Consider the following 27,438-nt stretch of genomic DNA (forward strand, 5'->3'; position numbering starts at 1 on the left):
GCTTCATACTATTATCGTGGGTGAGCAATAGAATGCTCATGGGAACTAGAAGTTCAAAGCTTTGATAATCTCTATTCCTTTTTGAATTTCCCTCTTAGTGCATTCTACGGAGAACACAATCGATTGCATGCTATAGAGAACTTTGAATAGTAAAGAGCACCATGTATAAGGGAATACTACCACGAGAGAGCTGGGGCTCTATCTATTTTTTCTCTAGAGCTTTTCTCATATGAACTGCTTTGTCTCATTATAACTCCGTGGGCCACAGAGAACTGTTTTGACCAATGAGCATTTAAAAAGACCTTTTTAGAGGACTCAATGAGAACCTAACAATTGTAAAACACTCTAGGAGGGACTATGGAGTCTACGTGACGTTGACTAAGTAGTTTACCTTGCATCATCGATTGAGTAGTTTGCATTCATCTCTTGTCTCCTCCGTAGAGATCCTACTAAGCACAGTGTAGCAATGATTGCATGAAAGTTCGTGAAGCTCTGGGCCGAGTAGAGGTCAAGCACTTGAAAAAAATTAGTCTCTTTTCTCCTCCCCATTATGTAGAAGGAAACATGTAGAATAAGGAGTAAAGGAAGTTCTCGTGATAGAAATTAGTTTCTTACCTAGTCGAGATTGAGGCCAGCCAAAGTTTCGAATAGCCCGCACTTCATTGCCAACCAAAGTTTTGAATAGATCATGCTTCATTGCTCTAATGTTTTGTCACAATGCCTTGTATCTCCTTTCTTCATACCATAGGCAGTAAAGTGCAACTACCTTGTATTGAGGTGCTCGAACCTTGTGCTCTTTATTTTTCCACTTCTTGCATCAAGTTTTCTAAGCTCCGTGCAATGCTTTTGGGTCTTCATGTCCTACCTCAAGTCAAACTATAATGTCAAGTTGTGCGAGTAATGCTAGAGCCAGATGGCACATATGCTAAATCCCCACTCATGGTCACTAGCTAGTGAGCCACTAAGTAATCACTTCTCAATTACCCTTGATGTAAAGCACTAGTCCATTGTCACACTTGGCCCATTAACTCTATGTAGCTCATCACATTACAAAATAAAAGATCTCCATTAGTCTAATGCAAAGGGTATCCAAGGGTACATTATACCAATCGGGTACTAAAGCAATAGTATCTCCTCTCTGTGTATTATAACATGCACTAAAGCTTGTTAGTGTCCATCGCATTCAATGCACACTCTCTATAGTTTGTGGATGTATCTTTAAATAAAAATTACCAATGGAGAGAGGTCCATGGCCTCATATCCCACTCCATAGCTTCATATATCCATAAATATTATCCATAGCTTCATACTCCACTTCATTCATATCCTTATTGCAATTAAGATAGTGTAATAAACCAATTAAATTAGGGACCCACGTGGTAAAATAATATCCTCACCATTGGATGTATATCCACCAATAATAAAACCCATTCTCTAAAGAATGTATATTCACATTTATAGAGTCCAAACTTAAACAGCTCGATGTAGACTTTAAAGGTGTAAAAAAAGGGCCTAGAGAGAAAAGGTGAGATAGAAGGAAAAGGAATTAGGAAAAATAGGAAAAAGGAAAATTAAGAAATTAAGTGGATGCAAAAGAAAAAGGAGAATAGTTGTGTGTGAATTAAGGCATTGTCCATACCTTGATCTCACTTAAAAGAAATTTGCCCAAATCCAATAATGTAAATATAAGCCTCTATATTCTATTATTTTTTAAGCATCAAAATAAGAATTTGATTTTATATCAATAAAGGCATGGAATATAGAATAGTGACTATATTTCTTATTTATATTTTTGTGCTATCTTAGATGGATTTATTTCCAACTTTTTTTATGTCCTTTTGTGATGCTATTCAAATTTTATAGAAAGAGTTCTCTGCTATTTAATCTTTTTTTCCAGAAAAAGCATTGAAAAGATTATGAATATTTGTAGTGTTATGTTTGCAGCAGCACTTATGTTAAGGATGCTCATAAAGAGGATTAAGGATACCAAATGATGTCCAATATAAGGAGGATGTTCACCATGCCATGATATAGATATGGGTTGTTAAGGATACCCTTCCACATGATGGGTGGGCTTGATGGTCAAGATATACAATGTAGCATGAAGTAGTAGGCTCAAGATCTCAACCATAGGAAAGGCCTTTATGAGATGGAGAGATATCTAAGATGAGACTTGGCCTCCACTGAGAGGCTTAGGGTGTAGGAGCCAAACTTATCGTTGGATTCAATCATGTTGAGTATTCTTTCCATTCTTCATGCAATGGGTTCAACGAGTGATAGGATGTTGCTGTCACATTTCTTCAAGACCATGGGACCTAGATTGGAAGAGACCCAACTCCATGGCTGAGGGATGTACACTTAAACCCATGAGACATCCTAGAGATGACCAAATCCTTTTATAGTTAGCTATTTCATGCAAAAGAAAGGAGACTACTTAGGTGAATGTAGCAAGGAGGTCTCAACTTATATACTTTTAGTAGTAATACCACGCATGATGAGATGGTTAGAGTCCCCTTTTATTGATGAGGAGATGATTGAGACATTGTTGAATGCCCACCTTGTGCATGATGAGATGTTGGAGGCCCCATTATTGAAGACGAGTGCTTGAGGTCTCGAAGGACCACCCAAGGATAGAACGACTTAGCTCTAATGTCCTTTTGATAGTATTGGTACTTGATCAGTACCTCTCTCTGCTTGGCCTCTTAGGAGATATTTGATTCAAGATAGGTGACCTTATCACTCTCCTAGAGATGGATATGCTCTCCAAGGGGGGAGATAGAATTGATATCTGCCATTGGAGGCCCATGTTACAACTAGGCATTGTGTCTCGAGTTTGTAACTTTGTCTAATTCGCTCAAAGATCATACATGGCATGCAAATTGTTTTATTCAAGAGAGGAGCATCGTAGACAATGTCTTCACTTTTTATAAGGCCATAGACTGGATGCAACAAGAGTCACCACCACTTGTGATCCTTTTTTTGGATTTTCAAAAAGCATGTGACTAAGTTGTTTGGTCCTTTTTTGAGGGCACTATGCAACCTCTAGGTTTTTAAGCATAGGGAATGCAATCTTAGGCTAGCATGCATAGAGCTCCAACTAGCTCATCATTATGGACAAAGGATGTGAGGTATCTTTTCACTCATAGAGGGTAGGGTTGGTAGGGTTGCGCTAGCCTCTTTGTCAGAATAAAGAGCCTTGCGTCTATGCATATGATAGTGCCCTCTTTTTAGATATAACTTTATTTTGCCTAGAGAGGGTGAGACACTTGCTAGATGTATATTGCTTGGTATCCAGAGCCAATTGCAATTGGAGCAAGTCAATTCACTTTCTCACATGCATGGAAGACACTCTCACATAGGCCCTAGGCTTTTGCTAGATATTATCAAGAGATGAGACCATGTGATAGCTTGGGTGCTACGTGGGGATTGCTTTCTTAGTCGAGCAACAAATTGCCCCTATCCTCAAGAGTGTCCACCATAAAGTCCTATATCAGAGTTCCACCAAACTTCCTCGGTAAGGAGAGCTTTGGTGATTAGTCGGGTCTACATTGCCATAGCGTGGCATATCGTGTTCTGTTGTTGCTTTCATTGAGGATGGATGTTGCAACTTAGGCATGTGCATAATTTTCTCATGGGCGACTTGTGAGATTTGATGGTACTTAGGACACTGAGGCCAAAGTCTTAGCAGACAATGATTCTATCCCATGTAGATGCAAGCCTAGGCTCACATCCCACCATGGTGACAAAGAAGGCATGAAATTTATGACCTCTAATTTCCACTTATAGAACCATAAGGGCGTAATATTACTCGCATGTGTCATGGATTCAACAACATACCTCACAATGGCTCTTGCAGCTCTAGCAGAGTGGTTAGCAAAATGTACATGATGATGTAGATCACAATGGTGGGGGATGGGCAATGTGATTGAAGATGTAGTGGCACCAACCTCGCAATATAATTAGCAACAACATATAAAATCAATCTAATCAACAAGGGTCTAGTTGTTTGGCAACAACCAATTTTAATCAGGAGTGTGTGATCATATAGGTTGTCAATGTGGTTGTTTTGTTTGTGTCGTGTTGCTATGGTTATCCATGCCATTGGCACAAATTTCCATATTCAAAGCTAGATTTGATCCAATCTATGGTCTCAGTCAATCTATACGCATTAGAAGTGGTTTGGATCAATTAGATGCTCCAGACGAGAACATATATAACGATTCAATGGAGTATTATTGAAGCATACGAATTTGGACCCCACGTAGAAGTCAATAAGTCCTTCCCCTCTTGTATTTTATTAGAGCTTTTTGGTTAGGTCAAGCCAAGCTATAGTTTAGCTCCCATCTGCCAAGGCAAAATCACATCGGCATCGTTGATTTGCAGGTAGGTAGAGTAAGAAATGACTTCTTCCTTTCTCACTTTTCGTTGCACGCATTACAAAGAACCACTCTCTATACAAAACAACATGACTTGTGTCTAGTCACATTGAATGCTAGATTCAACCACCTCTAAATCATGTGTGTATACACGCTTATAGTGTATTGCACCTAGTGGTAGTCTAAGAGCCAACAATCTAGCAGATTGGAGTCCAAGGGCCAAGAGTCAACTGACTTCGTGGCAATATTTCATAAGCTCTTCTTCCCCAAGCTACCATGTCTTAAAAATTATTGCTTTCTCAATTTGAATTGTAGGCATTACAAAGAACCACTCTCTATGTGAGACAATGTGACTTGTGTCTAGTCACATTGAATGCCAGATTCCCCAACCTCTAAATCTAATGTGTATGCATGCTTTTAGTGGTTTCCATTGGTTGTAGTCCAAGACCCAATAGTCTAGTGGATTAGAGTTCAAGCGCCAAGAACTGAAGTCCAAAAGTCAAGAGTTGGATGGCATCTAGCAATATTTTAGAAGCTATTCTCCTCCAAGTTGCCACAAGTCAAAAAAATTATCATTGTTTTTTTCTCGCATGGGTAATAGGTAGAATGAATTTTGTAAGCTCTTCTCCTCCAAGCTTCCATGTGTCAAAAAAGCATCCTTCTTTTGTTTTTTGATCCAAGGGTAATAAGTAAAACTAGTATGCAACCCGCGCGTTGCTGCAGGGGGGAGAGAGAGAGAGAGAGAGAGAGAGAGAGAGAGAGAGAGAGAGAGAGAGAGAGAGAGAGAGATCCTTTGGCACATGCATTGATTGGTTCTTAAATTGCTAATCAATTAACCTTGCATACTTGGATTGGCTTTTGAAATTTTGGCTAAGTCTTAACCCATGGCTTTATCTCCTTCTTTAATTCCATCTCCTCCTTTAATTAATTCCATTGACCTTCCATCTCCTCCTTTAATTCCATTGGCTAAGTCTTAACCCATGGCTTTATCTCCTCCTTTAATTCCAATGACCTTCCATCTCCTCCTTCCTCCCAAAGGTGAACTTCCATCTCCATTCCATTGACCTTCTATCTCCTCCTTCCTCCCAAACTTGCCTCTTGTCTGTCCACCTCCTCCCCACTCAAAGCCTGCCTCTTGTCTTTCCACCTCCTCCCCTCTCCCAACCTCTGTCCAAGAGCTCCTTCTTTGTGACACGTGGCAAGCTATTCTCTTCCAAGCTACCACGTGTCCTTGCTTTCCCCCCCCTTTGTCCATGGTTAATAGGTTAAAAGATAGGTAGTGCTTCTTCGCTTGCATTGGCAACCAGTTGCCCCCCCTTTGGAGCCCTTAGTGAGAGAGGCGTTGGTTGGAAGAACCTTTGGTGACCTGGTCAAGGAACTAACGCTCTAGAACTTGATGATCTCTCTCTACATGTGCCACTTTCACAAAGCTCAAAAAATGAGTAACAAAAAAGAAAGAAGAAACAACCCACTAAGGTGCGAAGGGCTTGCCATGTGGTACCTCCCCCCATAAGCCTTGCCCAACGCACTCCCACCCCCTGGCCATTTTTGAATTCTAGAGAAGGTTTGTTGCTTCATTGTGCCATAGTAGTAGCAACAACAGCAATGCACACACCCCCCACTAGTCCCCTGGTCTAGGTTTAAGAGCATCCTACTTGTCATCACACTAAGGCTCGTTTCAGACGCCATTTGAATGATGCACTTAGTATTCTTGTGCGGGCGTCTACTACTTTCACAATGAGCAAGCTTGCAAATCGCTGCATAATGACAGGTGGTAAGGCAAAAGTTTTATGCTATAGTCAGGCAAAGTGGTTGTGCTTGAACTAGCACGATGGTCAGCGTAGCAAAAGATTGTGTTGCACAATGGTGGCAGATGGTGAAGTTGTGCAAGCAAACATGGCAAGGCAAAGGCTGTGTGATGTAGTCAGGCCAGAGGCATAGCAACAGTCTATGTGCTCATGAGTAAATGCATATAGTGCCATGTGTCAAGCTCTACGCTAATGACCATGATAAGATTGCATCTCATTATTACGCTATTGCGCGTTCATGACGTCGAGAAAATTTTCGGTGAGAGCGCGGGTTTGCACAAAATTCAAATATTCACCCAAAAGTGCATCATGTCACAGCCCCAAAATGGCCCCAAAAATAGTTTCACGATTGGCTACACCTAAGCAAATATTGATCCCTATTTCCATTTCTAATTAGTTTTCTTGTAGTGTCTCCTACCTCCATGGCACTTCTAGAACACTCGGCCTGCATGCTCCCATAGTTCTTAAGTTGGCCTTGCTATATTGCCGCAAGCACACTCCCTATTGCCTCTCCCAGATAGCCAAAACACAAGGCAATGCTTGCTCCTTTGATCCGTACACCTTGCTACCCTAGAAGAAAGCCCCCTTTGAAACGTGTCTACAACAATTAACCTCTGCTGGCCCTCTTGTATGTTGGCCCAATCTTTCCTTTTTTTCTTCTCAAAAGTGCTCCATAATTGGATAAACAATAAGTGGTAGCCGTTTAGGCTTGCCTTTTATAATGCCATAGGCTTGAGAAATGACATAATTGAAATTTATGTGCCAACTCTAGAGGCATGGCCTATGTGTTTAGCGATTGGAACGATAAGACAAGCATACGACTCGTCTCAGATATCCACACACCATCTGGCATCATCCCCTTGAATGAGTTTTGCGAATGTTGTTGTTTGCGCCCAAAGGTGCAAGCGAATATAATTTTGCCAATTAAGTTCTACGCTCCTACACTCTTTCTTCGTTCAGACGGGCGTGAAACTTGCCTAGCTTAGGGCAGTCACACTGCCTAGCGCATGCCCAAATGAAAGCAGGAATTAGTAGGGCGTGGGCTACACACTAGTTGGACAAAATAAGAATAATAGGCTCTTCATTCATTGCAACAAGGTGATATTGCCTACGTGGTTTTGGGCTGAGGACCCGTTGATTGGCCTTAAATATTGTCTTCAGATGATGAGTGGGGGATAGTGGCTGTCCATGAAGATGGGATCCCCCCCTTTTTGTGTGATCAATCGTGCCTCACTACTTGGGCACCATGTAGGGGGACGCCCCTTCCTTACAGTGGGTGGGCATTAGTGTGTAACCGGCCTAAGGGTGTGTTCATACTGCTCGGTGCTTGCCCTCAAAAAATTCAAGTGAAGGGTAGTCGGTGGAGGTGGCCCAGCAAAAAAAAGGGCCCCACCCACTCGCATAGGAAAATAGTGGGTGGCATATGGAGGCTGCAGAGCCCATGGTTGACCGTTGGGTGGCATGAACGACCACACATGGGAGGCCATTTGTCCGTTTCTTTTCATTCTCGTGGGGGGAGGGTTGATTCGAACCGGGCCGAAGTCTCTCTTCAAACCCACTCTTTCATTCTTCAACCCGACCTATTGAACCCTCTTCGACTCCACATATATTCGCTCAGGGCGAGAGGAGGTGCATGGACGGGAGCTGCGCGAATGTTCTTCGATGAATGTTCTCAAACCGACAATTCCGACCATATGGTAATTCGCCAGTTATATTCAAGTTAATTTTCCATCAACCTGTCGCTACTAATACAAATAGAGGAATAACAGTGCCGGGGGACAACCTACAAACTGCTTCCACTCTTCCACTCTAGTAAATATGATACAAAACCTCTCTTAAACTACTTCCACTCTAGTACATATGATACAAAACCTCTCCTAAACTTCATCCACTCTAGTACATATGATAGAAAACCTCTCTTAAAGTACTTCGCTATATGTAGAAAACCTCTCTTAAACCACATCCACTCTAGTACATATGATACAAAACCTCTCTTAAACTACTTCGCTATATGTAGAAACCTCTCTTAAACCTCTTTTAAACAATGTCCACTCTAGTAGATATGATACAACATCTCTCTTAGACTACTTTTGTATATGTAGAAAACCTCTCTTAAACAAAGTCCACTCTAGTAGATATGATAAAAAACCTCTCTTAGACTACTTCTATATATGTAGAAAACCTATCTTAAACAACTTTCACTCTAGTACATATGATACAAAACCTCTCTGAGACTACTTCTGTATATGTAGAAAACCTCTCTGAGACTACTTCTGTATATGTAGAAAACCACTCTTAAACAACGTCCACTCTAGTAGATATGATACAGAACCTCTCTTAAACTAAAACCACTCTTAAACAACGTCCACTCATGATACAAAACCTCTCTTAAACTAATTGCACTCTAGTAAAGATGATAGAAAACCTCTCTTAAACTAATTCCACTTTAGTACATATGAAAGAAAACCTCACTTAAACAATCAGTTTGAGAGCTTCTCCACAATCATGGCTTCTCAGTCGCAGCAACGCCCCATCAAGGGACTCAACAAACGCCCCGACGGGAAGCGCTTCGTTGTATGTCTCCGCTTCTGCCTCTTCCTCCCCCCCCTTTCCCCTTTCGTTTTATCATTAGTCTCATCAAATCTTTTGTTCTGTCCTCCCAGTTCAAGAGCTTCGCCTCAAGAATCGAGGAGGTTGATGTCGCCGTCTTCCGCAGCTTGGCCCCTGTCAAGTTCGAGCCTACCTCGGGAACTTCGTTTTTTCACGAGTCCCTCGTCGCATGGAGGGTACAGAAATGGCATTTTTTGCTCTTTGTTTCGGTATCTTCCTCGCGCTTTATCGGTAATTTGCTGAAGGCCGGTCCTTGATCGTCTTACCCTTTTCATTACAGGAGCTTAACAGCGCTGCAGATTTCACATCAGTCTACGAAGAGCTGCTGCCAATTGTGCAAACTCTGCCGCAGTTGCTACTGCATAAAGAATTGATTATGAACAAACTTCTGTCACGATTGCAAATGAGTGCAATTCTTTCTTTGGAGCCCATACTCAGGTAATGGAATGCGTGATCCGAGCTTAAAATAAGTTTTCCTCCTTTCGTCAGAAGACGTCCATTCACCTCTGGGGGTTGTAATTCGAACGTCCATTTTGTATGCAGCCTGATTGCCATATTATCCCGTGATCTACGGACAGACTTTATTCCGTAAGCATGACATTCTCTGTCCCATTCATATTTTGTAATCTTTTGATAAGCCTCTCTAAGTGCCTCTCTAAGTGACTCAAGGGGTAGAAGGACAGTTACCTTCGACGTGGAATTTCACCTTTTGTTCTTATGTCACATTTAAATTCCGCATGCTTCTATGGAAACTATCAGTTTCTAATAGGTAGGCAAAGAGGGATAGCCAGCAGCCAGCAGTCGTGGATGTTCTGTCTAAGCTTCTATCCTTGCTTGTTTTCTGAATAGGTTTATACCTAGGTTCATAGGTGCTTGTGTAGACGTTTTCCATTCAGGTGGAGATCGGGAACCTGAAGTTATTGAACAGGTAATGCCGTTGGTTGCCAAGTGAACTTATTTAAGAAATTGAAAAGTCTAAGTTGAATAGCTTCCTCAGGTTTTGATATCTCTAAAAGGTGTTTTTATTTTGTAAAGTCGTCAGGAAGTTAAGAAAGATTGACATTTGCCTTAAAAGTTTTAATTTAACAACTCACTCCCGCAGCTTGAATGGTTCCCACGAATCACACTAGCTCTCAGATCTTCCTAACACAAGCAGATAAGATAGACACAAATAATCTGTTAGAAGTACACAGCAGAAGAGGCAGCTAGAGAGCTTCATTATCATGCTTCACAAAATACGGATATCGGCTAGTACAACCGTCACAAAAGGAGCTCACAAATACTCTATGTGTGGAATGCTTTTAATTTTATTGTATCAATTTCGGTCCCTACCAAATTATTCAATTTACAAGTTTAATGAACACGCAAGCCAAGGGGCTGATTGCTAGCTAGGGTTCGGACAGATCATAGGACAATTGTAAGTTGTTAGGTTATGACTGTTAATTGTGATTCCTAGGTTCTTGATGGGATCACTGAATCGCTGGTTTGGTGAACATTTATTGTATTGGACAATTTATAATTAATAAAGAATGCATGCATATGCATTAGGTGGTGGAGATGGGGATGGAGAACACAACATAGATAGAGCAAAATCGTGAATCCATGAATTAAAGTTTCAAGCATGAAGAATGAAAGAGTACCAAGGGTTGTCAACATGACAAAACCCTAGGCAACCCAATGTAGGGTTAGAGCCCAAACTCAACCACTAACTGTGGTCAGAGGAAAAACCTTAAATAAGAAAATCTTCTAACTAATGATTACATTTACCTTTTCCTTAAATACATATTTCCAACACCCCCTTGCCATGACAATGTCCTTGTGTATTTGCAATGATAGTGTCCTTGTGTACAAGGAGTGATCTCAATCACCAAATGGAAGTTTAGCTTCACTCACCACTACATCTCATGACAACAGTGGGGAGAAATCTCACCACCTATGTCTCCTAACAACAATGGCGGGAAAGCCCACCACTATGTCTCCTAACAACAACTTGTTGTCAAGAGGCATAGTGGTGAGAAAGATTGTGCTTCTTACCACAGAATTTGTAACGACCATGTATTTGATACTAGTGCTCCTCATCATTGTGGTTTGGAAGACCAATAAGGTCCTCCTCTTTCTCATTATCCTCATTGCTGGTATCATCTTCTTCCTTGAGCTCCTCCTCAATTGGCTGGATTGCAATGGTAGTTTCAATTCTTTTTCATCGTCCTCATCTCATATTATCATCTTCTCTGCCAATCTTTTCCTCAATTGTTTGGACTTGCAATTCATAGGCTTAGATTACCCATCGTGGTGGTAGTTATGGGCCATTATACTAGTGTAATCCAAGCTAGGGTAAACCGATCTGGGCCTTGACCCAAGTCGCTTGTTAACCTAGAGCTTAACACTCCATGAGCAGTTGGCTAAAGGTCCTACCTATGTCGTATCAAAATTTGAGAACTATAGTTGCTGCTTGTTATCAAAATAATATTTCTACTTTTTTGTTCTACCTCACCATTTTGAGAGATACCCTAGAGAAACATGCTTCGATAACTATCCAAGGGAAAGTTTCCAGATTAGCATTGAAGCATTTAGCATAAACATAGTAGAGGCTATACGTTTGGGAGAGACTAAAATGAAATTGTTTAGACCTCACAAGCAATTGTAGCTTGAATGAAGAGATTTTGGACTGCTTTTTGATTAGCCTTCTCCTTTAGTGCTAGCATTCATCATGGCTAACTCTGTCCCTCACCTCCGGAGTGCCGACAAAAACTCAGTACGAAGACTTTGTATAAATGGATGCTCAAGTGTGTGTGGGTGTGTGGATTTGTATGTGTGAGAGCATATTTTTATACTATGGTCTAACCCCACTGTTGGGCGCTGATGACGTCAGTGGGGATGTCATAGTAGCTAGTCCTTGCTATGCGTGAGTTCATGGCTTTCAACCTTATGAGTGAGTATCATGAGATTGAAACTGCACTATGTTGTGTTTTTAGAGGACGACTTTGGGAATGTTCCTAGATTCATCTAGGTATATAGAGGCTATATGTACACACTTTTCCTCGATGCTTGCAATATAATAGGTCGTTTGACAACTGCTATCACCACATGTCGTCCAGTGTGGTGGATGGGCACAATGAGGCACAAGGACTCCTTTTATATAGGTGGATTAGTTAATTGCATCCCCCCTCCCATGATTGGTTGACTTGTCTCCTCTAGAGGCCTGACTAGACAACCAAGCTGGTCCACAGACCCTGATCGACCTCGCTACAACCCTACCTCATGTCCAAGTTTTGTTGAAAATGGGGAGAGTGTGAGAGACACTCATCACATGATTGGAGACAAGAGCTGAGGCACGAACTGATGTTGATAGATGGTTGAATCGTAGCAAGTACATGGCCTCATTTTTAGGGTGGGCAAGCCTTATCTTCCCACACTGACACCTCATAGATGAGGTCGACACACAAGAGAATCTAGATCCTATAATCTAGGGTAGGAATCACACCTACCACATGAGGTGGCATAAGTGGCCTCAAGACTCTTCACACTCACACAACTGTAGGACACTCCTAGGACTCTAGGACCACACACACTAGGACTCCGATAGTTCCAACAAACCCCCCTTCGGAGCTAGGGTGAGAAACTATGACATCATCCAGACTGTGCATCCCAGGCAATCTCAGAGGCTAACAACTGAGCATAATTCAGAGGTTGAACCAAGCACTCTCATGGCTTAGGTGTCAACGTGATCAGAGACTCAAATCTGAGCATGAATACATGACCAACTCATAGGTCTATTGAGTACACCAACATCCTGGAACTCGGCCAGGCCTGATAAAGGAAAGACATAACAACCCCCCTGTCTCCTAACTGGGTACATGGAAATAAGTGGAGCCTTTTATAGGACAAGGCACACAAAATGACAAATTATTACATCATTTTAGGGGGACTACCCAAGGCAGAGTACCTTACACACACACGATTCTAGAAAGCCCACTCTTCATCTATCACCTCATGGAGGGATAGACCAGAAACAACAACAGTGCAAGCTTGTTCCTCAGGTCCAGAAGGTGTAGCTTCATCGTCTTCGTCCTCGCTCTGCTCCGCAACCAGATTGGCATGTTCTTTGGCTTGTACCTTTGCCATCTTCTTGAAGCAACGATCCTCTGGATGGCCAAGCATCTGACAGTAATTACATTTAAGAGGTTTTCCTTTCTTCTTGGGCTTATTCTTGAGAAAGAATGCTTTGTCAGGTTCAAAAGAAGATTCTGCTTTCTCTGTAAACCTACGGTAGCTACCATATCCTTAAAGCTCATATTGCGGCTGACTCTTAGGACAGCAAGGATCTCATTGTACTTGGAAATGTCTTCAATACTTGAGGGAAGTACAACAACTTGATCATCATCTTCAACAATGGCTCGGATGGCAGATAATTGTTGGAGAATTGACCCAAGATTGCTCAAGTGTTCATTGAGGGTTTCAGTTTCCTTCATCTTGAGCTTGAAGAGTTTTTGTTTGGAATTATTGATGTTATTTCCAAACAAATTCTCTAATTTTTCCCAAACGTCATTTGCAGTCTTATCAAAATCCACATGGTGGATAAGGTTGTCAGCTAAAGCTAGGCCAATGATAGCCATTGCTTTATCATTTTGGTTCTCCCACCAACTGATTCTAGCATCATCACTTTGGGGTTTTGGCTCCTTGCCATTGGTGATATTCCATATGCCTTCTCGCATAAGAAGAAGCCAGAGTTTCGTCTGCCAAGTTGGGAAATTGTTCCATGAGAATTTCTCGATGAACGAGGAGATTTTTATGCTATCCATTGGTGGGAAGGTCTTAGCTGTTATTACAGCCAGTGTCTAAATCCCTTACAATGTTTACTCAAAAAAAATAGGCACAGAGGAGACCTCAGATTATCAAGAAAGAATGCTGATTTCAGCCTTCAGAAGCATAACTTCAGGAATGGAATTGGAAGACATGGAGCTATACTAGATACATGTTTCGACAGTAGCTTAAAAACAACAATTTTCATGTCATACCATGTGAGCCATCCTGTCCGGACTGAAACTTGCAGCAGCACCTTCTTCAGTTCACGGCCAGCTGTTGGAAACAGTGCGCCCCTTTGCTGAATTAAAGGCGATGAAGAGGGCTGGAGAAGACGAACAGGAGCAGATTTGACTGTGGCGTCTTCAGAAAGCATGGCATGGCGACAGTTCCAAGATGGCGTGAAGAGGCATTTTGATGCAGTTTCGATGGCCGGGTGAGACGGTGACATGCGAGTCGATGGCCACGGCCTTCACAAGGTCGTCAATCGCTGTGCATGCGAGACGCCGCCAAATCATCGCACTTATTACAAGACACGGATCACAACACCTTTGCAGGAGCTGTCGCAGGTCATTACATCCCGCAAGCAGCATACAGTTTGATCTAGACCACAAGTGAACCCACGAACTGAAAGAACAAATCTGCAATTTCTGCCTTCGTGCTGCTGCCTGAGAGAGATCTCAGATCATGGACATAGATCCCAAAAGAATAAGCAAAATGTTGTTGGAGAACTGGTGGCGAGTCACATCACGATCATCCTGGCGAGTTTGCATAGTGAGGGGGCGTCCGCTCGTCAAGCAGCAAACAGCATCAGACCATCACGCCATCCTTTTCGAGTATGGTGTCCAGATTAGTTCAGGTCGGCAGGGAATGGCGGGCTGTATTGCTGATCATGAGCAAAAAATTGAGGACGGGTAGCGGCAAACAGGGCAGCGCAGATGATCAGTGCAGGACCATATCAACACACAGCGCAGGTAGAGTTTCGGGCAGCAGCAAAAGTCACGATCAGCATCAGGTCGTCAGTCGAACAGTAGATGTCAAGTAGCAAATGGCTGACATCTCAGATTGTCAAAGTAGCGCTTGTTGATGACGACCCAAAGACAGCAACTGTAGGTGATGGTGGCAGCTACAGCTCCAAGAGAGGGAGTGCAGGAGCTAGCCTCTCCATAGCTCTGATACCATTTGTTGAAAATGGGGAGAGGGTGAGAGACACTTATCACATGATTGGAGACAAGAGCTGAGGCACGAACTGATGTTGATAGATGGTTGAATCGTAGCAAGTACATGGCCTCATTTATAGGCTGGGCAAGCCTTATCTTCCCACACTGACACCTCATAGATGAGGTCACACACAAGAGAATCTAGATCCTCTAATCTAGGGGAGGAATTACACCTACCACATGAGGTGGCATAAGTGGCCTCAAGACTCTTCACACTCACACAACTGTAGGACACTCCTAGGACTCTAGGACCACACACTAGGACTCCGATAGTTCCAACAGTCTATACTTCACTAGTTCTAAGAAATACTGTTGACTTGGCCCACAGGTCCCAAGTGACCTTTAGTTAGGCTTCTTTAGGGCTGTCCTATAGGGCCTCCGTAATCCCTTTTGCCATTCTAGTTCCTACTCTAGCTACCTAGCCCTCTTGGGTAGGTCTTGTATTGTGCCCATGTCGCCAAATCCAACAACATTGCCCCCATGGAATCCTTATATGTGCAACCCACATGGAGCCCATCTTTTGCCCCACATGGTAGCTAGATAGAGTTCCAAATTTACCCACGTGAAAATTTTGGTGGAGAAAATGGGAGCTAGCTTTCTAAGAGCCTAACCATGATGCAAGAAGAAAAGTTTCGCGGAATAGATCTACACTTACTATTCACTCATGAAAACGTGCACACGAAAAACTCACAAAATACTTGGATACGAACGAATCCAACCAATTTAGTAACATACTTCCAACAGAACAAACCCAAAGCCAAACAAAACGCTAAGCAAGGAGAAAACTTGAGGCACTTACAAAAAGGCACACTTCTTTGTCTACGTGTAGTTTGAGTAGAGTCATACCATCACCAAGACTCTCTTTTTGAGAAAACAAAACTCAAAGTTGCTATCCACATGACTTGATAGAGGCCTAGGAGCCATGTTGATCAATTCATAGGAAGTGAATACATGCCACAATACGCAAACTCAAATGCACGTAATAGAAAGCATAATCAAGAGCAAAAAATGTTTCACCATTTGTTGAAACCTCATAGGAAGCCAATAATTATGTGAATCAAACCACATCTGAAACCACATAGGAAGCCAATAATTATGTCAATTAAACCACAATAACAGAAACAAGCCCAATGTCCATACAATACTTCTATTGGCCCTCCATTAAAGATACAACCCATATTTCCTAACTAAACTAAAAAGGTAAGAGAGATAAAAATGACCATGCCACTTTGCACCCAACAACACAATGCACATCGAATAAAATAGCTCCACTTTTACTCGTAAACACTCTCTAAGCACTTAGAGGATATCAAAGATGCCACTTTATACAACTATCCCAACTAATCTATGCAAGAGTCCAGGGAGCTCTCTATTCCTCATTCTCAGTCTCTTTAAGTTTTGAAAGTTTTCTTTTGAGCTTTTGAATTGTAGTTTTGGGTATCTAAAGTTATTTGGGTTGCAGGTATTTCCCTAGTATAGTTCTTGGTTGTGAATTACATCTTTATTAGTATGAACTTGGATCAGTTGTGAACAAAAGGGTTTTGGAATTCTGATTTCAGCTTTGGGTAGTGTGTGGAAAAAAAAACCCAAAACCAAACAGACCAACCCGAGGAAGAATAAAATTTTTGACTCTAGATTTGAGACTCTATGGAAAAAGGGAAAGCAATTGCAATGGAAGTTGGGCAAGAAGCCTCACAGGTGGATTTCGTCGTATTGGAGTCTGGTTGACATAGTAGGTGTCACGCCTTGCGGTCCAAAGAGGATTGCATTATTAGAGAATGCCTTACAACAAATTCTTGACTTAGCAATTACAGGCTAATGTAGGGCAATCCAAACTTAGAAAGATGGCCAAAGTATATCTATGAGACCATCCAGGGAAGATAAAGAAAAAGCTTCTATGGAGTCTGAAACTAGTATACATATGGTCAATTGGAAGAATACCTCAAGTTAGGGCAGCTTCGGCCCAATTTCTCACCCTTCGCTTCGCCAGTGACATTGAAGAAGAAGAAAGATGGTACCTTTCGTCTCTGTATAGATTGCAGAGGATTGAACAATATCACTATTAAGCACATGTATCCGATGGCTCGATGCATTACATGGAGCCATAATTTTCAGCAAGGTAGATCTTAAGAGTGGCTACTATCAAATCCGGATTAGAGCCAAGGATGTGCATAATGTTAGAGGTCAATGCACCCATCTGTGAGCCCTTGATTAACAAGGGGCATGGAATCATAGAGGTATAGGGGACAGTTTTGGGCTTCATACTAGTAGCAAACAGAGGTTGGATGGAGGCCATACCAAGTAGGGCATTCATACTCCTTCCGCTAGTAATCTTTTCTCTTATACCATCCCTAACTTTGGAGAGTTTGGGAAGTTGGCTGGGAAAAATTACCCCATGTGCAAGGTAAAGATCCGGAGTCACCTTGTGGCCCAGAAGCTGTGGAAGCTCTCGACAGGAGTGGACACAAGGCCGGAGGATGTTGTAGATCACATGAGAGTTTGAGTGAGAGAGGAGGAGAGCACAGTGACACACAAGTTAGGGGATAAGCAATGAGTAATGTGTGTGCCTCCCCAAGCACACGGTAGACCTTTTATATTAATGGATAAGGTTACAACCACTAAGTACACTGTACTTAGTGTACCTAGCAAACAAATGTACTAACTGTACTTAAGTGTACTAACTGTACCAGGGTGGCATTAGTGCCTTTACCCCCACAACCTCCCACTTAAAGGCAAAGTGCCCTTAAGTAAATAAAAAAAACAGCATATACACAATGGAGTACATAGCCCAGTTGGGCTCATCCTATACCCATCAAGTGTCGACAGTGTGCTAACCGCTCTGCAGGCAAACCTTTTGTCAACAGATCTGCTGGATTGTCATCCGTATGAACCTTGACAAGCTGAATCAGCTTATCATCTATCACCTTTCTGATGAAGTGATACTTCACATCAATGTGCTTTGTCTTTGCATGGAAGACAGGGTTATGTGCCAACTGAATAGCACTCTGGCTGTCACAATGCAACAATGGAATATCACCTGTAATGCCCAAATCTCCCACTAGCCGAGATAGCCATAAAGCTTCCTTGCATGCCTCTGTAGCTGCAATATATTCAGCTTCAGTGGTGGACAAAGCTATGCACTGCTGTATCCTTGATACCCACGACACTGCACCTCCTGTGAATGTATATACATAACCGGTAGTAGACTTTCGGTTATCGGGATGACCAGCATAATCTGAATCAACAAAACCATGCACCTTTGCATCCTGCTTGCCAAAGCATATGCACAACCCTTGTGTGCCCTTCAGGTATCTCATAATACCTTTCACTGCCTCCCAATGCTTCTTACCAGGGTTTGCCATATACCTGCTAACCATTCCCACTGCAAAAGCAATATCAGGTCTGGTAGCAACCATGGCATACATGAGACTGCCACAAGCTGAAGCATACGGAATTTTGGCCATCTCAGCCCTGTCAACATCTGACTGTGGGCTGTCCATTGCACTGAGTTTCACATATGGAGGCAATGGAGAACTAAGAGTCTTCCCCTTCTCCATGTGAAACCTTTGCAAAACCTTGCCAATATATTCTGACTGAGACAAGTACAACAACCGCTGTTTCCTGTCTCTCCGTATCCGCATGCCCAGTATGTGATTTGCATCACCAAGGTCCTTCATATCAAAGGCCTCATGCAATCTCCTTTTAAGATCATCAAGCTCTTTACGAGCTTTACCTGCAATAAGCATGTCATCCACATACAAGATAAGGATGAGTAAGCTGCCATTTGCAGCCCTTTTAGTATAAAGGCAGTGATCAATATCACTTCTCTTGAAACCTTGGGACCTCATGAAGATATCAAACTTTTTATACCACTCCCTTGGTGCCTGTTTGAGCCCATAAAGACTCTTCTTTAACTTACATACAAGTGACTCCTTGTCCTTGACTGCAAATCCCTCTGGTTGCTGCATATAAATCTCCTCTTGAAGATCTCCGTGAAGAAAAGCTGTCTTCACATCCATTTGGCATAATTCCAAATCCTCACATGCAACCAAAGCAAGTACAGTCCTGAGTGTAGTCATCTTGACCACTGGAGAGAAGATCTCATCAAAATCTACACCATATTCCTGCTTAAATCCTTTGACTACCAACCTGGCTTTATACCTTGGCTTAGCATCAGGTGTGACTTTCAATCTGTATACCCACTTGCATGGTAGTACTTTCATACCCTTTGGCAGATGCACCAATTCCCAAGTACCATTTTTATGGAGACTGTCCATCTCGGACTTCATGGCTAGTTCCCATAGCCTTTTATCATGCATTTGCACAGCTTCCTTGTAACAGGAAGGCTCCCCACAATCAGTAAGCATTATAAAGTCTGCCCCTGGAACAAACCTTTGTGGCTGCCTTGTCCTCCGAGTGGACCTTCTGACCCATTGGTCTTGCTGTCCAGCCTGGTTTTCACCTAAAACAGGTGGCTGTTCCATCAAATTCTGTGGCAAAACAATGTCTGGAACATCTTCCACATGTGGTACATCATTTAAGATGTCTTCCGCCATAGCGGGCTGTCCATTTGGACCTGCTGCAGCCTGTTGTGGCTGATTTACAGCTTGCCTGAACTCTACAGAATGTCCCAAATCATCAATGTCAATATCTGACACATGTGAGGGCTGTTTTACAGCTTTAAACATGCATGATTCATCAAATAAGACATCATTGCTGCGTACAATTCTTCTACTGACTGGATCCCATAGGCGGTACCCCATCTCACCCTTGTCACCATATCCAAGAAATATGCATTTAAGAGACTTAGGATCTAGCTTGTTGCGCTCTTCTCTGCGTATGTGCACGTACGCAGTGCAACCAAAGACCCTTAAGTGCTTATAGGACGGAGATTTCCCTGTCCAAAGCTGTTCAGGCACTTCGCCTGCTAGCCTCTTATTAGGCGACCTATTTATGAGATGTACTGCTGTCTTCACAGCCTCAGCCCAAAATCCATAAGATAAAGCAGCATGTGACATCATAGAGCGGACCTTTTCCTGTATAGTTCTATTCATGTGCTCTGCTGTACCATTTTGCGGTGGACTGTAAGGAACAGGGAGTTCCCTTTGAATACCTCTAGCATCACAGAAATCACTGAATGCTTTAGATAAATACTCCCCTCCATTGTCTGAACGCAAAACCTTCAGTGTTTTGCCTGTCTGGTTCTCAACCATGGCAAGCCATTTCTGAAACACTGTAAAGACCTCACTCTTCAGCCGAAGAGGATACACCCACACCTTCCGTGTGGAGTCATCAATGAAAGAAACAAAATACCGTGCACCTCCAAGTGAAGGACTAGGCATCTCACACACATCTGTGTGTACAAGCTCAAGCTGAGCATCCTTATGTCCTATTTTCCTTTTATGAGGGCACTGTAATTGTCTGCCATAAATGCAATGCTCACAAAATTTAAGATCAGAAAATTTGAGAGACGGTAAGTAGCCAAGACGAGCCAACTGCTCCATTCCACTTATGCTCATATGTCCCAACCGGCTATGCCACATAGAAATATTCGGCAGCTCGGTTGCATAAATATCAGCATGATTACATACATTGGCATGAAGAGAATACATAGTGTCAACCTTGGGACCTTTGGCAATAACCAAGGCACCTTTGGTGACCTTCCATAAACCATGACCAAAGCTGGTCACAAAACCTTCATCATCCAACATACCAGTAGAAATCAGATTTTTCTTGACTTCAGGAACATGCCTGACATTGTGTAGCATAAGCTGAGTACCATCGGCAAATACAAGCCTCACATCTCCAATGCCAACAATATTGCATGCATGATTATCTCCCAGAAACACGACTCCATTACTGCCTCCTGTGTACCTGACAAACAACTCTCTGTAAGGTGTAACATGGAATGAGGCACCTGAGTCAATAATCCAAGAGTGCATATCTGCAAGACTGCCTGCATGAAGAGAATGAGCATCCAAAGTAGAGAGAAAGAGAACCTCTCCCTCACTGTCATCACCATGTGTAGAATGAATTTCTTCAATCTTCACTGTACTCTTGCCCTTGCTTACTGGTACTATTGCCTTTGCATCTGCATCAGATTCCTTGGCCTTGTCTCTCTTATCATTCTTCAGCTTATAGCATTGCTTCTTTGTATGTCCCTTCTTGCCACAGTAGTGGCACTCAATATCTTTGTTGGAGCGGGACTTGCTCCTACTCTTTCCCTTTTCCTGGGATTTACCCCTTTGCTGATTTCTTCCCCTTGCATTCAAGGCATTGTTAGGCTTTGACACATTCTGAGCTTTCAGCTTTTGCTCTTCCTGCATAATCAGCCCTGTAATATCTGCAAAACTTATAGAAGCATTTGCATTTGTAACAGCCGTGACGAACGTATCCCAACTCTCAGGAAGGGATATCAAGAGTGCCATACCCTTGGTTTCCTCGTCCACCACATACTTCTGATTTGCAAGCTGAGTTATGATAGAATTGAACTCATTCAGATGTGCATCAATGGAAGTGCCTTCCTTCATCTTCAGGTTGAAGAACTTCTTCAACCAATATATTTTTGTTGCTGCACTTTGCTGCTCATATGTGTCCTGTAACTTTTTCCACACACCCCAGGCAGTATTCTCACCATCAACATTCCAAACAACACTCTCATGGAGTGACAATTCAATGATGGATTTTGCTGACAAATCAGCCAGTGCCCAAGCATCATCTGTCATGCCCGTGGGCTTTACACCTTTGTGCACTATTGGAGCATGAAACTGCCTGAGAATAAGAACATTCAGGACCATCTTTTTCCACATAGGGTAGTTAGCAGCACCCTGCAACTTCTTGATGTTAAGAAGTGAAGACTCCGATGATGAAGCCATTATAATCAGCAAATAAACAATTCAACCCAAGTTTGGGTGCCTGACTCACTGCAAACCAAGTGCACACTTGCACTTGAACTGTGCTCAAATATTTAATTCCCGCAGCGGAATAAATAGGAACTGAAATGCACACAATATCTCCCACTTAAACAGAGATGTATCACTGTTTACTGCTTGCTGCAGTTTCAGTACAGCAACTCTGTTTGCATCATTTAATGCACTTTTGTACAACCAGCTTATCTCTGAAAAATCAGAAGCATTTGCCCTTGTAAAATCAGTAAAAAATAGCAATAATAAAAGCTTTTTGTACCGCTGTACGCTGACTGAATTCAGTCAAACCTGTTGACTTTTAACTGTCCTTGACTGTACCAGAAAGTACAGCAACAGATTTTCACTGTTTAACAGTTCAATGTCATGAATTTCAACCTCCTTGACACTCCTAAAACTGTATTTAACAGTTTAGGACAGAAATTGGGCAAAAGCCCCTTGACTGGAGGTAAAAAAAAAATCACAATTTCACTGCATTACTGCTCTCCTGACATTTATAAGGCATATGCATAAGTCTCTGGCAAAAAAAAACATTCCCTTTGCAAAAGCCCCTTGTTTGACTAGCACATTCCGTGCTGAAGTCTGCATTCACTTCCTGTGTACCATTGGTCACAAATGCATTTAAATCTGCAAAATTCAATCTCCAATGTGGAGTCAGAGACGCAATTCCTGCGTACACAAGCCCAATGTAGGCTCTGGCTACAAAAGCCCCCTTGACTCTGCAAAGGAAATTGAGGATTTCCTCACACAGTGGCATACAAGCTCACTGTATTTGCATCTGACACTAAAGATGCTCAGTTAGAGCTCACAGGACCCTGTGGCTGTTCCTGCACCTGCAAGGACAATTTTGTACCTGCTGTACAACTGTACTACTGTCTGTACCTGCTTGCACGCATCCCAATGCAAAAAAAAAACTTCTGCTTCTATCCTGTCACTTGTTCTCTCAAATCACATTCTTATCCGCAAAGAACAAAGATGTACCTTGCTGTATTTCTGATTTTTTCAGACAAAGAATCTGATTTTCATTTTCTTTTTCTTCGTCAGGTGCGCTATGAAAGGGAAAAAGCCTCTATACCAGAGGAGGTGCGCAAGACGAGGATTGAAGAGGGAAGGCTAGTCGGAGGCAGATGGCTGTCGGCCCACAGCCGACAGTCGGCAGTCAGCTGTAGGTCGACTGTCGACCTGTTAGAGGTCGACCCTGTCGGCCTTGCTCCTGGCCGACAGAGATGCGCGCGACAGCACGCCTGTATTGCGCGCTTGCCTGCAGTAGATGCGCGCGACAGCGTGCTTCGCTTGCGCGCTTATCTGCTCCTCCACACCTCCTGCTGGCAGTCCTTGCGCCCGCGTGCTGCTTCTGACCTTGCCTTAGGCCAAGACTAGTGGCCTTCGGCTGCTCTTGCAGATGTCCAGCCGCAGCTTAGCTGCCGGCTGCTGTTTGCCCTTGCCACAGCAGACGGCTGTTATGCAGCCGACCCCTGCTCAATCCCTCGCACGACCTGATGTGACAGCAAGCTGCACGCCTAGCTTCAAAACGCGCAATGAGGTAGATAGACTCGTGCGCAATGCAGCCGCCTCGATGGCTCCTGGAGAGCTACTCCTTCGAAGAAACAAGGACGAGCTGAAAAATGAGATAGACGGAGAGAAGAGCTAGAAGAACTCGGAGGGAGAAGGGGGATGGGCAACCCGGAGAGGGAGAGATTGTGTTCCTCGCTCTGATACCAGTTGAGAGTTTGAGTGAGAGAGGAGGAGAGCACAGTGACACACAAGTTAGGGGATAAGCAATGAGTAATGTGTGTGCCTCCCCAAGCACACGGTAGACCTTTTATATTAATGGATAAGGTTACAACCACTAAGTACACTGTACTTAGTGTACCTAGCAAACAAATGTACTAACTGTACTTAAGTGTACTAACTGTACCAGGGTGGCATTAGTGCCTTTACCCCCACATCACAAAGGTAGGATTTTGATGCCGGTGGACAAAGATGAGCTCGAACCATGAGAGGATAGAGATGCCTAGGCCTTGGATTTAATCATAGGGATGACGACGGACTTTGTAATTTCTCATATCCAGATGGCTGACACGTCATTGGAGGTGTGGGCCACTCTGAAGGACTTGTACGAGACAGATAACACTTCTCGTATCTTGAGTCTCCAGCACCAGCTTTTCAATATGCACATGGATGAGGGAGAGTCTGTACATGACCGCATTCAGGCATCCAAACCACTGGCAAACTGAGCTCAAGGCAGCCTCAAGGCTATCACATGCATCCACACCATCCTTAGGCCTTCCATAGGATCACCCTTGCCTTTGGGTGCTTACTAGAATCTGTTGGAGTCCTGAAAGGACTGCACACAACACGCATGCACCGCAAAAAGCTGCAAAGCAAGAAAGAACAAGGAAAAATCGAACCTAGAACCAACTCCCGCTGTCTGTGGCAGAGGGGCGAGCTCCTTCCTCGCACCTATCCTCTGTCCAAGGTCTAGGTGTTCTTATGAATTGTGCGTAGGGCAAATGGTTTGAAGGAATCCCAAGAAGGGTAAACAGGAACATCTAAGTGTGGCCTTACAAAAAAAATGTGGCAATCTAGGCCCATCTAGGGAGATTGGGGGCTCTACAGAAGAAAAACCACGGGAAATAAAGTGTGTGTTGTATTAGGGATGTTTTTGGAGTTTTGACCCAAGCGGATAAATTGGATGGCAACAATTATTATGTGTGGAGCTTTATGGTTAAGGATCTTTTGGTTGCAAAGAACCTATGGGGTTATGTTATAGGTGAAGAGGCCTGACCAGGAGATGCCGTCATTGCTCCTGGTACACCTCAGCAAGGAGGTGGACAGCAGGCTTAGGAGAGGCCAGTTGTACCAGTCGCACCCGCTGCCCCCCAATATAGGATCATAGGAGATGGGATGCCAAAGATGCCCATACAACAATGCATCTAATGCATGTGGCAACATTGATTGCTGAAATGAAAAATGCAAAGTTTTGGCATGCTAGACTTGGCCATGTGAACTATAGCAGCTTGCAGTTGTTATAGAGACATGGGATGGTACATGATATGCCTTCTTCGGAGACTCCTCCTAGGCAGGTCTGTGAATGCCTATTGGGAAAAATGCACAGGAATGCCTTTCCTAGAGATGGATCTGTTAGAGCTGAGAGAAACTTGCAGCTCATGAGGACACCATCTCTAGGACAGCATCTATATTTTGTTATTTTCATAGATGATTTTCAGATTTTCTTGGGTGTATCACTTGAAAGAAAAATCTGATGTCTTTCAGTGCTTCAAGGGATTTGTAGCTATGGCTGAGAATAAGTCTGATGCAAAGTGCAGACTTTGAGAGCAGATAGAGGGGACTATGCGTTAGATGCCTCAAATAATTCTTGAAGGAAAGAGGTGTTATGTATCAGTGCACAACTCCTTGTACGCCTTAGCAAAATGGTGTTACTGAGAGAAAGAACAGGTCTCTGATGGAAATGGCTAGATGCACTTTCCGTTGGAGTATCTAAGGACTTGCACATAAATTTTGGAGGCCTTTGTGTGGGATACAATTCTCTCCAAATGAAGCCAACATTTTTATAAGAGTTCCTCAATGTGATTATGGATCACTAGTCCTTGGGAAAGAGTTTGATACTATGACTATTTTTCACTAGGCATGAATATCTCTTAGGGGATGATCACATGTGATATAAAATGTCTCAAATTTGAATATTTGAAGCCCTCGGTGCTAGACAATCTTCTTGCATCCAACGACAGGAGTAGTTTACAGGAGATGCTCATGTGGCCTAATTGCAGCCAACTTCTGAAATTTTAAGTGCACAAGGTGATATCCTAAGCTTCCAAAGGCTGCTGTGCATCAGTATGAAAACACTGTATATACTGATTTTCTATTGGCTGCCCTGAAGTACCTTCAACTGTTGATGGAATCAACCCTTCCAACACATCCTGAGCTCCTATATTGCAGCTGTCCATCAAATTCAGTCACAGACTGATCCGAGTTCGATAGAGATGGTAAGCCTTGCTCTCACTGCTATAGCCAAAAAGAATGCATCTTATTGCCTTATCATCTAGCTTGCTGCTCAACTTACTAGGCATATGTGCATAGGCTACACAGCCAAACACCCTGAGGTAGTCCACCTTGGTTTCCTGTTATACCAAGCCTCAAACAGTGTAAAAATTCGCAAAGGCCTTGGTGGCGCATCTGTTCAAAACATGTGTTGCACACATTATTGCCTGCAATCGAAGACTGTGTGGTGACCTCTTGACACTGGAACTTTTAGGGATCCCGCATCCTGCTCTTGGGCCTGTGGATGCATACCTTGTGCCCCAATCACCCATGTGTCCTCTGGAAGGTTGAGAACAAAGAAAGCAGGGTGGAATCGCACAAGGAAGGCCAAGGCAAAGATGCAGTCAGAGAGTGAGGCAGCTTCCCAGGCTCAAGGAGAGCAGCCATGGAGTGCCCCCTCTGTACGCCCTAAAACGCCAGAGGATGAGACTTTCTCGGATGGCTCCACCCAAGGGGTCTGGGACTCCTGCTGCAAATGCTGCTGATGCTGAAGTGTTCCTCTCTATGTGCGCGCTAAGGTCTCTTTGCCTGTGACAAACTTTGCTGTCCTAGGTGAACCTGCGGAGGCAGGGGAGGGCCCCGTCTCTGACCTTAGGGTAGTCCCGTGCCATGTGCCTCATCAACTGACATCGAAGGCACTGACCCGGTAACCTTGAGATCTCCAGCATCTGGTGGAGCTCCCCCCTGTCTAGAGTCTCAAGATAGATCTCCTCTAGAAGGGACCCCGGGCAGTCCACCTCTAGTCGGAGTCTAGGGACCCCGTCCTCTGCTATAGTTGAACCTGCCATGTCCAGTGAGAATTCCAGCACTGTGCCAAAAGCGCGACCTATGGACGGAAGAATGGATCTGTACTCTTGTGGGAGCCCCGGGAAGCGGAGCATCACTAGAAAGCGAAGTACACGGTGCGTCATGTCCATGTAGAAAGACTCCTCTACCATAGATGGTGAGATCCTGAATGGGGTCACCTTCAATGCTAAGCTCGCTTGGATCCAATCACGCACCTGTCGCCTCGTAGGAGTAAGGCTCACGATCCTGCCTACCATCTGCTTTATCCTGCAGTGATTCAAGTGATTGTTTCATCTGCTGCTTATCTTCCAGAGAGAAAAGGACCTTGACGGTAGTGGGAATCGAGGGTGCTGCCATAAGAGCAGACCAGGGTCACCACCAAGAAACCTCTACTCCAAGGGTGCGCAGGAGGAGAAGAGCGAAGAAAATGAAGAGGGAGAGGGCAACCACGACCACGCCGAGGAAAAGCCACCACCAGGGGGAAGCTGCGAGGGCACCACAAATGCCAAGCAGCCCTTTGAGGTGGGCTTCCTGCTCCAGGAAATCCTTGAGGAGGTGCGAACAGCCCGATACTATTTCATGATCCCTCTACAAGGGGGGCAGCCTCCAAAGGGGGGCTGCTCTCCACCTTTTGGAGCCCCTAGCTGCGCAGGCTGAGTGCACACAACGTGGGCAAAGCACAGCCCAAAGCTGCAAGCACAGGTGGGGGGGGATTGCAATGAGGAGGTGGGGAAAGGAATGGCGAAGCAAGGGGAGATGCAGAGGGGTAGCTGAGGCAGAAGGTGAGGGAGGGGCAGCGATGTGAGGAGAGAGCTCAAGCAGCTCGGCACTTCATCGAATAGTCATCTTT

At 43.6% G+C, this 27,438-nt stretch overlaps 1 protein-coding gene across 1 annotated transcript in view; it reads left to right on the forward strand.

Annotated features, from left to right (window-relative positions):
* The first annotated feature begins 8,645 nt into the window (after positions 1 to 8,645).
* LOC147893560 (ARM repeat superfamily protein) overlaps positions 8,646 to 27,438 on the forward strand; it is a 76,029-nt gene continuing 57,236 nt past the window's right edge. The window contains exons 1-5 of the mRNA XM_087386455.1: positions 8,646 to 8,758; positions 8,848 to 8,970; positions 9,075 to 9,232; positions 9,338 to 9,382; positions 9,644 to 9,722. Of these exons, the coding sequence (XP_087242581.1) occupies positions 8,690 to 8,758; positions 8,848 to 8,970; positions 9,075 to 9,232; positions 9,338 to 9,382; positions 9,644 to 9,722 (474 nt within the window). The 5' untranslated portion in view covers positions 8,646 to 8,689. The remainder of the gene's footprint in view (positions 8,759 to 8,847; positions 8,971 to 9,074; positions 9,233 to 9,337; positions 9,383 to 9,643; positions 9,723 to 27,438) is intronic.

Source organism: Dipteris shenzhenensis, chromosome 15 (genome assembly GCF_047967505.1).
Source record: "Dipteris shenzhenensis isolate YYH24624 ecotype China chromosome 15, Dip_SZ_1.0, whole genome shotgun sequence".
Lineage (NCBI taxonomy): Eukaryota > Viridiplantae > Streptophyta > Polypodiopsida > Gleicheniales > Dipteridaceae > Dipteris > Dipteris shenzhenensis.